General features: G+C 39.8%; 1 protein-coding gene across 1 annotated transcript in view; it reads right to left on the bottom strand.

The window, feature by feature from the left end:
• PIEZO2 (piezo type mechanosensitive ion channel component 2) overlaps nucleotides 1-12,845 on the bottom strand; it is a 260,086-nt gene that overhangs the window by 89,937 nt on the left and 157,304 nt on the right. The window contains exons 8-14 of the mRNA XM_070747520.1: nucleotides 12,733-12,845; nucleotides 10,161-10,280; nucleotides 9,319-9,357; nucleotides 7,426-7,564; nucleotides 3,866-4,020; nucleotides 2,553-2,789; nucleotides 909-1,032 (exon numbers count right to left, since the gene is read on the bottom strand). The exon at nucleotides 12,733-12,845 is cut by the window's right edge and continues 56 nt beyond it. Coding sequence (XP_070603621.1) covers nucleotides 909-1,032; nucleotides 2,553-2,789; nucleotides 3,866-4,020; nucleotides 7,426-7,564; nucleotides 9,319-9,357; nucleotides 10,161-10,280; nucleotides 12,733-12,845 — 927 coding nt within the window. The remainder of the gene's footprint in view (nucleotides 1-908; nucleotides 1,033-2,552; nucleotides 2,790-3,865; nucleotides 4,021-7,425; nucleotides 7,565-9,318; nucleotides 9,358-10,160; nucleotides 10,281-12,732) is intronic.

Genomic DNA, 12,845 nt, shown 5'->3' with positions numbered 1-12,845 from the left:
ACAAAACTTAAATTGATTGGAAAAAAATCAGAAGCAGAATAAAACTAATACTTAATTTAGTTAATTCTTGATTTTTTCCTTACTAGATTTATTACTACCTTTGAAGAATGTTCGGAAACTTCAGATCGTGCAGAACGCAGCTGCGAGAGCAATCATGGGCTTTTCCAAATATGCCCATGTTACTCCAACACTCCGCAGTCTGCACTGGTTGCCGATCAGTTTCCGGTCACAATTCAAAGTGTTGGTTATTACCTATAAAGCCCTTAATTGCACCGGACCAGGATACCTGCGAGACCACCTTCTGCCGCACGAATCCCAGCTACCGGTCAGGTCCCACAGAGTTGGCCTTCTCCGGGTCCCGTCAACTAAACAATGTCGTCTGGTGGGACCCAGGGGAAGAGCCTTCTCTGTGGCGGCTCCGACCCTCTGGAATCAGCTCCCTCCAGAGATTAGAACTGCCCCTACCCTCCTTGCCTTTCGTAAACTCCTCAAAACCCACCTCTGTCGTCAAGCGTGGGGGAACTGAGGCATCTCCCCCTGCCTATGTAGTTTTAGTGCATGATATGACTGTATGTATGTTTTTTATATTGGGGTTCCTTGTTTTTAGATTTTTTAAATGTACAATTGCTATTTTAGATTTTAAATTATTAGATTTGTCAATACATATTGTTCTTTATCACTGTTGTGAGCCGCCCCGAGTCCGCGGAGAGGGGCGGCATACAAATCAATCAATCTATCAATCAATCAAATAAATAACTAACTAACTAACTAAATAACTAAATAAATAAATAATACTTATATACAATAGTTGAATCCTAAGAGAAGTATTTCCTAGCTCATTGTGTACTTCTCTATTGACATCAATATCATAAAACTATCTTCTAAATTGACTTGAAATGTGTATTCACCTTTTTCTTCACTCTCTTCCTCTCCAATTTTGACCTCTGACAAAACAGTTTCATTTAATTGCAAAGTCTTCCGCTCAGTGAGGTGTTGTCTCAACAGCAGCCAGAAAGAAAGTCCAAAAAGAATCTGTCAGCAGAAATTGAAACCAAAGAGAGAGACACTATTGAATAAGTTATTGAATTTCCATGATCTACAGTATGGTGATAGCACACTTAAGATAAACTGAATGATATTGCCAAACTCCTTCCATATATGAGCAATCAATCTTGACTCTGAATTAAGTCTTGTTGTAGAAACATTATTAATATCCTCAAGGAGTATCCCTAGCTTTTCATCATAGCTATACATGAATATATATCACAGTATATGACATAACTTGTTGCTTTCCAAATATATATTGGATTACAAATGTTGAAAACATGTTAGCCGGTGCTAATGTATCTGGAAGGCCAAAAGTTGGGAAGTGTTGTAATACACAATGGAGAGGACTAACTGATCATTAAAACCAAAGAGGCTTATCTTACTCCTCTTGTGCTTGGTTTTCAGCCTAGTTTATAAAGTAATAAATTATAAATCAATTCCTAATTATAAATTCAGGAATTGGCTAAATACTCAACACATGTGACATTTTAAATTTGCTTTCCACAATTTTATTTATGCATCATTTATTACATTTATTTGTTGCTCATCTTATTGAAAAAAAAACAATGGGCAGCTTACAGCATTATAAAGCATTAAAACCATAAACATTAAATATGAGCAGAAATGTGCATCACAGCATCATTTGAAGGATGGAGTACTGGCACCCTCTAATGACGTACCAGCTTAGAATATTTAACTGTTTAAGTGACAGTACAATTTTTACAGTAGCAACTGTAACATTTAAAGTGACAGTACAAGTCTACAGTGGCAAACCCTAACACACATGTACCCTGTACTAACAATTTCTTTACGTACATATGGCTACAAGCCTCAGCGACTGCAAAAGAAATGCTGGTTTATCAATCCAAGGGTCAAAGTTAATCACACTTTCTGGCTTACGCCAGCCAATTATTCACTGAGATTGAGTGTCAGAATTTTCAAAGGTGTCCAAAATGAAACCACAATGCATCAATGTCCTTCTCTCAAATGTCTTTCTCTCAAATCTGAACAATAAATTCCCACACTGCCTGTTACATGCCCTTCCCTTTTAAACTCTGCAGCAGCGTCTTTGATTCCTGACAGCTGTGACTTAGAATCTTTTTCTGTGTCTGCGCAGCTGTTCCCGGTGTCCCAGCATTCTCCTGACCTGCGCATTTAGGACTGGATCATTCAGCATCCCTTCGTCGTCTGACTCAGATGAGACTCTTACAGTCTCTGCTGGCCACTCTGCCTCTTCAGCCCTTTCCACATCCCCTTCTCCTTCACTGTCGGACTCCTCATTAAGACAGACAGGTCTTCTTTGACCTGACAGATCCGGCTCCTCTGAGGCAAAATCAGTGGCCAGAGGAGCTGGCCTTGAGCCAACCACAACATAAGTATATATTTTCGGATGTTATGATGTTGTACTTTTGAAAAATCTGGAAGTTATTCACTACCGACATAAATGCATGAATTTATAAAATAAGTATATGTGCTGACCATATAGTTTTGTGTGCAGTTATTACCTTTGATCCCAATTCAGGAGGTTCTTTCTGTTCTAGAAATCCAGAAACTCGAGGAAGTTCTCTATCATCCATGTCAAAACTCCATATATATTGAAATGTTAATAATAAGTTTCCATAAACCACCATAAAAGGTGAACTTATCATTGCATATTTCCTTCGGTCACGAAGCATCCAAAGTATGCAAGACCATATCAATAATACAAATGTTAACCAACTGTGGTAAGTAATACTCCAGGCCTTGAAGGAAAGAAAAAAAATGAATACTGTATCAGTTCAATATTCAATGTATTTGAACTTTAGAATCACAGAATTGGAAGGGGCACTTCGGGCCATAAGTTCAGAATAATAATAATAATAATAATAATAATAATAATAATAATAATAATAATAATAATAATTCTGGTCCACTGCCATGTAGGGCTTTAAAGGTCATTACTTTGTCAGAACTTTGTTCGGGGCAGGAATATAAATTAATGATATTAAAACAGATGGCCTCCTACTTTCTATGGAATTACTTCCAATAAATGGAAGCCAACCACATTTGTAGGCCATTGATTCCATGACTCTGACTGCTAAGAATGATTTAAAATGGGCATGTTTCAGGAAATACTCTTCCTGAAACTTGTCCTGCAATGAGAAACAAGAGAGAACAGTTTTTGACTTTTACCTAGATGACATCAATTTAGGTATTGCAACAGCACAGTGAAATCCATAGTAACAGTTACCCAAATTAATCTCTTTCAGTCTGTCAGGACTGAATTTATTTTACTGATTTATTAATTTAGTTGATTGTCCTATATTGCCAATTTTCTGAATTTGTTCCAATTGATGCGAATCTTTCTTCAATGTTATATCTTTATTCTCACTGAAGTAAAATATAGTGGATGATTTGCAAATGATGATCCTGTTGCATTTGCCGTACTTTTTGCAATCTATATAAATGAGATCAGGACTCTCTGTCTGTCTCTCCCCTGTATTAGCATGATAATGCTCCAAAAACTAAAGAGAACAGCATGAAACAATTTTTAAATGTATTCTTTACTACTGGTGCACTAAGCGGAACTGAGTATAAGAACAAATGTAAACTACATAAAATGCAATATATTATCCTAGGCTCAAGTCCACGATCCTATGCTTTAAAATTATCAAGCTTCAAGATCAGAATGTAATGTGAAGATGCTCTTTCATTAATTCAAGCAGAGTGATAAAGATAAGAAAGAACACATTTAAACAACATCACTAATCATAAAATGTGTCCTGAATCATTGTCTCGATTTCAAGGTGGACCAAGAACCAATGGCAACATAACCTACCATCATGGAGATCAATGCACAGACATAACTTTGTTTCATGATAAAATGGAAAACCGAGACCATTGCATGAACTTTGGAGTTTTTTTCTTCCTCTGAATTTTCTTCTTCCTCCTCTTCCTCCTCTTCCCCTTCCTCTTCCTCCTCTTCTTTCTTTTCTGGGAAATAAAAAGAATTATATGAATTGCAAATAATGTATGTGATATTGGTTCAGAAACTAATTTGGGTAATTTGATAATTGAAAGCTATAAACAAAATGACAGAAGATGGCAGGATTGCAGTAATATCTTGCACAATGATGACATGGGGGCTGTGGATATAATATAATCAGAACTGTATGGTCTTGTGATGGTGAACCTTTTGGGTGTTGCATACCAAAAGTCTAAGCATGAGATAGCTTTTGTGCTCCCATGTGCTGGCACCCATAATGCAATGTGCGCTTCCATTTGCGCATGCATGCATGAACCAGTCCCACACTCCCCCTGTGCACGTGCCCCAAACTGTGCATGCACATATGCCAACCCCTCACTGCGCATGTGTGTGCCTCCACCCCCATTCATTCACACACACACACCACTTCTTCCAAAAGGGCAGGTACACCTTTTATTGAAGGACAACCAGGTACCAGCCTGTTCCCTGATGGGACAATGCAGCAGCCATTCCCATGCCAGCGGCAACTGTCTTAGCCCCACCACCTCAAAAGCATCATTTGCCAGCTGGGGAAGCTCCAAGCGTGCAGCCTTGCTTTGACTCCTCTCTACTATGAACCATCATTCCCCAGCCAGCAGCTTTCCCTGTCCCCCCCATCTCAGCAACTGGAGAAGCTCCAAACGCGCGGCCTTGTCTAGGATCCTCCGCACTGGGATCCACTATTCCATGGCCGGCAACAGCTCTCTCTGCTCCCCTACCTCAGCAGCTGGAGAAGCTCCAAACATGCAGCCATGCCTAGGATCCTCTCTGCTGGGATCCACCATTCCCCAGCCGGCAGCAGCTCTCTCTGCCCCGCTCCCCCCTTAGCAGCTAGAGAACTCCAAACACATGGCCATATCTAAGATCCTCCCTGCTGGCATCTACCATTCCCTGGATGGCAGGAGCTCTGCCTCCCCCACTTCAGCAGTGCCATGCAACAGCAAGAGAAGCTCCAAACATGTGGTCTTGCCTGAAATCCTCTCTACTGGGAATCACTATTCCCCAGCCAGTAGCTGCTGAGGTGTGGGGCAGAGAGCTCTGTCGACAGCTGGGGAACAGTGGTTCCCAGTGGGGAGAAGCACAAGCCACCAGGTCATCTGCACTGGTAGCCCACCACCACCACTACCCTACTCTCATCAGTTGCTTGTCCCCCTGTGCTCCGGACTGCCTGGGGCTGTGCAAGAAGCCCGCACAGGCAAGGAGGGAGAGAAGCTCAGCTTACTTTGCTGTGCTACCTTAGGAAGTGACCGCTGGGATTCCCTCTCCACATCTTTTGGCATGTATGCTGGTTGCTGGTCTTCGCGCTTGCTTGAGCGCCAGAAACAAGATCACCTAGGCTGTGCGCAAGTGCACTCTGGAAACAGGAAGATCATTTTCCTGGAGTGCACATGCACAATGGATGGCTGTTCTTCCAGTTTCTGGTACACCTGGATATATATGAAATCAGCCGGCCGGCGCACCAGAACCTGGAAGAACAATTAGCAATGGTTCTGCATGTAACTTCTGGCACCCGGCCATAGGTTTGCCATCACGGGTATAGCCTAAGTAAGGTTGTTAAACACAGGAAAGCTAAAGGACCTAACCTTCTAGGAAATTTACATCACTATTAAATAAAGGTCTACTACTTTTCTGCTATGCTAGCAGTATTCTACCATCCACTTAAAGATGGAAAGTACACATTTTCATTATAGTAACTTCTCCAGCAAGATATACACCGCAATAACCCACAGGTTAATTGCAGAGACCATAAGAAGGTATGTATTGGGAGGCCAAAATGGATGATATAGGTCAGTGATGGTGAACTTTTTTTTCTCAGGTGCTGAAAGAGCGTGTGCATGTGCTATTCGCACAAGTGCGAGTGCCCACACCCATAATTCAATGCCTGGGGAGGGTGAAAACAGTTTTCCCCACTCCCCAGAGGCCCTCTGGAGGCTGGAAATGGCCTGTTTCCCAACTTCTGGTGGGCCCAGTAGGCTGGTGTTTCGCTCTCCTCAGGCTCCAAATGCTTCCCTTTGGAAAACGTAAAAACGCCCTTCCCCAAAGCCCCAGAGGTTCTCTGGAAGCCAAAAACAACCTCCCAGAGCCTCTGTGCAAGCCAAAAATCATCTGGCCGGCACACACATGCATATTGGAGCTGAGCTAGGGCAACAGCTCGCGTGCCAGCAGATATGGCTTCATGTGCCACCTGTGGCACCCGTGTCATAGGTTTGCCATCACTGATATAGGTCAATCATGACTAACCTTTTAGTTCTTGCATGCTGAATGCATGCCTGCACCCATAATGCAATGCACATACGACACTCCCCACATGCACACGACTGCCGCACTCTCCCACATGTGTGTGCATCCACCCCCTCACTACCCCCTTTTCTGGTTTCTGGTAGAAATTCAGCAAGTACAAATAACTTTTATCAAACACATTATTTCATAAACAAAGAAACTCCATTTTATTCTCTTCTCTTCCGGCTACACACACATTTCATACTGGCGTATCTCTCCTGGCTCCGTTATCTTTCTTAATTGCATTCCTTATATTCCTTACATTCCTTCTCCTGCTCTGCTAGACAAGATTTATTTTGTATAAGCATGATCACTAAAAAACAGCACACGGACAGTTAATCAGACAGAATACTTGGCTTACTTGGAGAGCGGCATAAAAAATCAACATCTTTTTGTTCGGCAACGTTGAAATTCCACCCTTCTTCTTCACTAGTCCCATGACGTGCCAATTACCTCACTCAATTATTTAACCCATTCATTTCCTTAATATCTTCTTCCAGACCTTTGCTCTTTACGTTTCTGAATTCTTCTGAATTTAGGATTAACCCAGCGTGCCTCTAATTCTCCCTCACTAGATCCTGAACTCATAGCCCCATCCTGTGGCTCGCCTCCCACCTGTTCTACTACCTGTAACCCCGGGGCCCCCACTACTTCATAAACACTATCTGAATCTGAGTCCTCAATATCTTCATTATCCTCCAACTGATCAAGAGTATGTACAACACCCCCATGCATGACTCCCCTGGTGCCCCATTTTGGCCTAGCAGGCCTCCCTGCAGCCTTGGGACCAAAAATGGCCATGCTGATGCACTGCACCTCCCCCCTCCTCCCTGCATGCATGACCCCTTGTGTCCTGCACACATCCCCTGGATGCTTGGCAGACATCCCAAAATCAGGTGGCCAATAGAAGGCACACTTGTACTCGCATACACAGTGAAGTTGAGGTGGGGAAATAGCATAGGTTTGTCATCAAAGATACAGGTAATTTATAGTATGGTACCCTGTCCTTCCTTGATAAAATGAAAAAAAGTAGATGCATATACTTCTAAACAATTAAAACATACAGCCATTTATTCTCACATTTTGATGACTACCTAGATCGTTAGCGGAGGGATCCCACTTGTATTGTGGTCTTGAGTACAGATCTGTCCTGGCAGGTCCATTTTCTATGGGGCGCAAAGGGTGTATGCTTTGATAATCAACAGGTGTACCATTCAGTGTCACAAGCAGGACCTGTTGAATAAGGATCAGAGGAATCCTTTGAAAACAGGCAACACGTGAAACCAATCATTTCTACTTCTTTTCTTGATATAAATTCAGTGCTGCTTTCATTTTTTTCTCAATCATATAAATACAAAATGGGACACACTCAAACATTCAGAAGATTAAATAATGCTTGCTTATTGGTACACATACAAACATCTAATACCTTCTAAAAGAACACTTACATAGAGGTATACTCAACTTAATTTGATGAACTTTATTTTCAAATGATTTTGCTCATGAACTGTCCAAACTATCAATAGCAATTTGGTATACAACAATAAAATATTTTTCTGTGCTTCTAACATGGTGTATAACAGAGGTGTGTTCCTCCCAGTTTGGACTGGTTTGCCCAAACTAGTAGGGACCCACCCGTCATGTCACAGAACATGTTTGTTTGGTGCTGGTCCATGGATGCTGCAATCTTTTAAATGTATGAAGGTAAATGTTTAATTATGAAATGCCCTAACATTCCTAATTGGTAAATATGGAGTAATATGTAGCAAAAGATTCAGTCCTAATATAATGCAAATTAGAAAATGCATCTTCTTAGGAAAGGCACCAAATGGCCATGATCTGAGGGAGCTTGATTGTTTTCTTGCAGAGAGTTAATTACCCAAACTAGGTAATATCATTCATGCTAATAGGGAGTAGAGTTTGCTCTCAGTTTATATTCTAGTAACTTGTCCTGTCAGTATTGGTGGGATTGGATTTGATAGTTCCTTAATTGGGCTGTTTATTGTTAACTTGTTTGGCAAATTTGATTGGGGCATTATTTACTTCTTGAGTATTGCTCAAGTATTATATCCTAAGATTTTTATTAATATTGCTTCATTGCTTATTTGACCCCTATGACAATCATTAAGTTCCGTACCACATGATTCTTGACAAATGTATTTTATTTTATGTACGCTGAGAGCATATGCACCAAGACAAATTCCTTGTGTGTCCAATCACACTTGGTCAATAAAATTCTATTCTAAACAATACCCCGATCAAGGAACTGTCAAAGAAGCCAACAGTAAACAGCCAAACAAATTTCTGCAAGAAAACAAAGAGAACCAAGGAATCCTCATTTCAACCCTGAGCTACAAACATTCTCTTTTATCGTGACCATGACCTGTTTTATAGCTCTCCATTGTAATACTCAGACAAGAGCAGATCCTACCAGCCATGTCTATTTACTTTGCATGATTAGAGACAAGTAAAATGTCTATGTGATCTGTGCAGAAACTATACAGGCAATCCTTATTGAGTGACCACAGTTGGGATTGGAAACTTGAAGCAGTTGATATCAAATGAACCAATTGCTAAATGAAACTGCAACTGTGCATAAAACCTTATTTCAGCTTTCCTTTGCTTTGCAGTCCTGCAAAAGCTGCAAAAGTGGGGATTGGTAATAAAGTTACTTTTTCATCATCATCATAACTGTGAATAGTCACTAAATAAGACAGTCGCTAAATCAGGACTACATATATATTCTTTGATATTAGAAATGTTATTGGAAAGCAAGGTGACAGTTTGACTTGGTTGTATGATTAGAAATGAATCCTAGATGCAAGAGACAACAACAGGAAGTCAGATGTCTAAGATGACTGTTGGATAGATAATTTGGATCAACTTCTACTCAACCAAATCCTTGAACCCCAATTTTTTAAAAATTGTCAGAAACAGAAACAAATTTATTGTGTAAATTGATTGCAATTTTGAAACCATGTACTAACATCAGATGGCTTGTGTTCATCTTGAGTCATTGACAAAAGCTGCAAAAGCAAAGTGAGAATAATTTGTTAGTTCGGAAGGCGATGGGATGCAATAGTAGTAATAACAATAAAATCAATCTTAAGAATGATATATTTTAGTTTCAAAATGACGGCATGCTGAAAATCTACAGTATATCAAACTATGTTATATCAAATCTGTATCAAATTATTCTGAATGGCGTAAAACAGCAACATGCAGGTAATTCTTGATTTACGGCCACAATTGGGACCAGTATTTTGCTAAACAATACTGTCATTAAGTGAATCATCACATTACCAGGGATTCACTTTTACGGCCATTTTTATTAGTCATTAAGTCAATCATCCTGTTCATTAAGCAAATCGCCTGACTGTAATTTGTGGAAGTGAAGTGGGCTTCCACAATTGACTTCCTTTGTGGGAAGCTGGCTAGAAAGTTAGCACATTGTGAACGAGTGGTTGCAAAAGCCATAAATATGAGTTGGTTGCCAAGCATTCAAATTGTAACCACTTGACTGCGGGAATGTTGAGGATAAGTCATAAAAATTTTGTCTCAGCCTGTTGTGACTTTGAACCATTGTTAAATGGTTATAAGCCAAGGATTATCTGTAACTACTCAATGATAGTTAAATGCATTGTTAAAGTTACTGCTGATAACCACAAAATAATTTAGTATTGTAAAATCTTGTAACCAGCCTTTTGGAGATCTACCAGGATAGTTTAGCAAATTGTCTCCAGAGCAGAAGTGAACATATGCACACTCAGTTCTTGCTAAAAGATCTAAGGGAGTACAAGTTAAATTAACTGATTTCTTTAGACTTTACTTTTCTCTCATCAGTTGTGTAGTGACTTGTATACCACAAGCTGCGTCTTCTGTCTGCAGTTATTTGAATTGGGGTGCCCTCCATTTCATCTTCCTTATTCATATCTGATTTGTCATCGTCCTGTTTAATGAGAACAGAAAAAAAGGAAGAAAAAAAGAAACATTAACTGGAATAATTTTGAGAATGAAAATGTCAGGTTAGTTTCAATCAGAATTTAAGAAAAATAAAACTCAGAGTACATTTTGAACTTCAAAAGTGAATTTTACTCAAATCAGTACTGAAAGCATCAAGAGCAAAGCAAAGACTGAGGAAAAAGGTGCGACAGTTGCTCATATCAAAAAAATCTCACTTTCCCCCCTTTTGGGAAATAGCCAATCCCCATTGTCCATCTTTGTCAGGTGAATGCATCTTCACCCCCCACATCATACTTATGGAATGCATCTTCTAATGCAGTGTTTCCCAACCGTGGCAACTTGAAGATATCTGGACTTCAACTCCCAGAATTCCCCAGCCAGCGTTCGCTGGCTGTGGAATTCTGGGAGTTGAAGTCCAAATATCTTCAAGTTGCCAAGGTTGGGAAACCCTGTTCTAATGGACTTTCTTCTCACCTCTTCTCCAGGAAATCGAAAGTTATCCTGGCGTTTGCCAGGAAAGTGAAACTTATCAGGGCCTTCCAGAATCTTCCTCCTCCCAAAAATCCCATAGCCCTTCTCCCGTTACTCATGACAGCCAAAGCGATGAAACATAGCGAGACTGACAGAAAGTTAATTTATGTAAAAAGATTATATTAACTTTTGAAATAAAAATGTCATTGCCTACTGTCTGAAAATCTAGGCAATAAATCTATGTAGTTTACTGTATATGCAATCTGAAATTACTTTTCACTCTAGCCCTTGCAAAATAAGAATTTCAGCAAATTGGGTGCAATATCTATTCCATGAATAGTTTAAACAATGGACAAACATCTATGGGTCACAGTAACTGCATTTTGCCAAATAGGGGTCATGTTTCATAGATCTTCCACTTAGTATATGATTATAAGCAGTTAGGAATTCAGTCATAGTAAAACAAGAAGTATTTTTCCTAGTCATCTTCTACCATGTAAGCTTTCATTCTATCACAAGCTTTGTCCAATAAAACAATATGGTATTTTTTTCATCAAGATACATAGACATTAGATTGCATAAAATTTAAATAAGTTCATACAAATATATTTAATTATTTTATATAGAGCTATATACAGTATTTGCTCATTTAACCATAGATAAAAACATCATCTCAGCTTAAACATTTATTATGAATTTTTATTCATCTCCTCCAAAATATTTGAAAAGAAATTTGTGCCAGTCACTATGCTTGCAATAAAATAAATAAATAAAATACAGTGATACCTCGTCTTACAAATGCCTCATCATACAAACTTTTCGAGATACAAACCCGGGGTTTAAGATTTTTTTGCCTCTTCTTACAAACTATTTTCACCTTACAAACCCACCGCCACCGCTGGAATGCCCTGCCTCCAGACTTCCGTTGCCAACGAAGCACCTGTTTTTGTGCTGCTGGGATTCCCCTGAGGCTCCCCTCCATGGGAAACCCCATCTCCAGACTTCCGTGTTTTTGTGATGCTGCAGAGGAATCCCAGCAGGGGAATCCCAGCAGCGCAAACACGGGTGCTTCACTGGCAATGGAAGTCTGGAGGTGGGGTTTCCCAGTGAGGGGAGCCTCAGTGAAATTGCAGCATCACAAAAACACAGAGGTCTGGAGGTGGGGTTTTGAGGACTTCGGTGTTCTTGTGATGCTGCGATTTCACTGATGCTCCCTTTGCTGGGAAACCCCACCTCCGGACTTCCATTACCAGCAAAGCGCTCATTTTTGCAATGCTGGGATTCCCCTGCAGCATTGCAAAAACACAGAAGTTCGGAGGTGGGGTTTCCCATGGATGGGAGCCTCAGGGGAATCCCAGCAGCGCAAAAATGGGTGCTTCGGCTGACAAAAGGGGTGAATTTTGGGCTTGCACACATTAATCACTTTTCCATTGATTCCTATGTGAAACATTGTTTCATCTTACAAACTTTTCACCTTAAGAACCTCGTCCCGGAACCAATTAAGTTTGTAAGACAAGGTATCACTGTATTGTAATTCATATTTTTATGGAATTTTTGAAATTATTTTAATAAATGTCAGTCGATGAAAATATATATTGTATATATGATAGGAAGCTATTATAAACATGTTTCTAAGTACTACAGAGCTTTAATTTAGACATTATGTTAAGGATGACTAACAAAATCTCAGGCAGCTCTGTTTTATGATTCTTGAAGTTGTGTCAGACTGCAATTGTTCAATGCTGGCAGTCCAATTTTTGAGATAGGAAATATGAGAAAAACGGAAAACTCTATTGTGGCACATCACAGATGAATGTTAAATATTAATAATATTTTGGAGGAGGAGGGGAAAAGTTTCATTTATAATACAGTACAAAGGTAGTCCCTTTTTATGCACCAGGGTCAAAAACAATTTGAATGGATTTGTAGGCATTTGTTATGAAAAAAAATTAAGGTAATTATTTCACCTCTACAATAGGTTCATTTAACCAAAGTCGAATCAGAGTTGCTAGGGTATAATATAAAAGTAGCAGCAAGATAGGATTGGTATGGTGATACCAATTCAAATTTTGGTTGGTTA

This window comes from Erythrolamprus reginae, chromosome 3 (assembly GCF_031021105.1).
Source record: "Erythrolamprus reginae isolate rEryReg1 chromosome 3, rEryReg1.hap1, whole genome shotgun sequence".
Taxonomy (NCBI): domain Eukaryota; kingdom Metazoa; phylum Chordata; class Lepidosauria; order Squamata; family Dipsadidae; genus Erythrolamprus; species Erythrolamprus reginae.
Note: the sequence above shows the minus strand (reverse complement) of the source record. Positions and strands in the feature narration are given on the sequence as shown.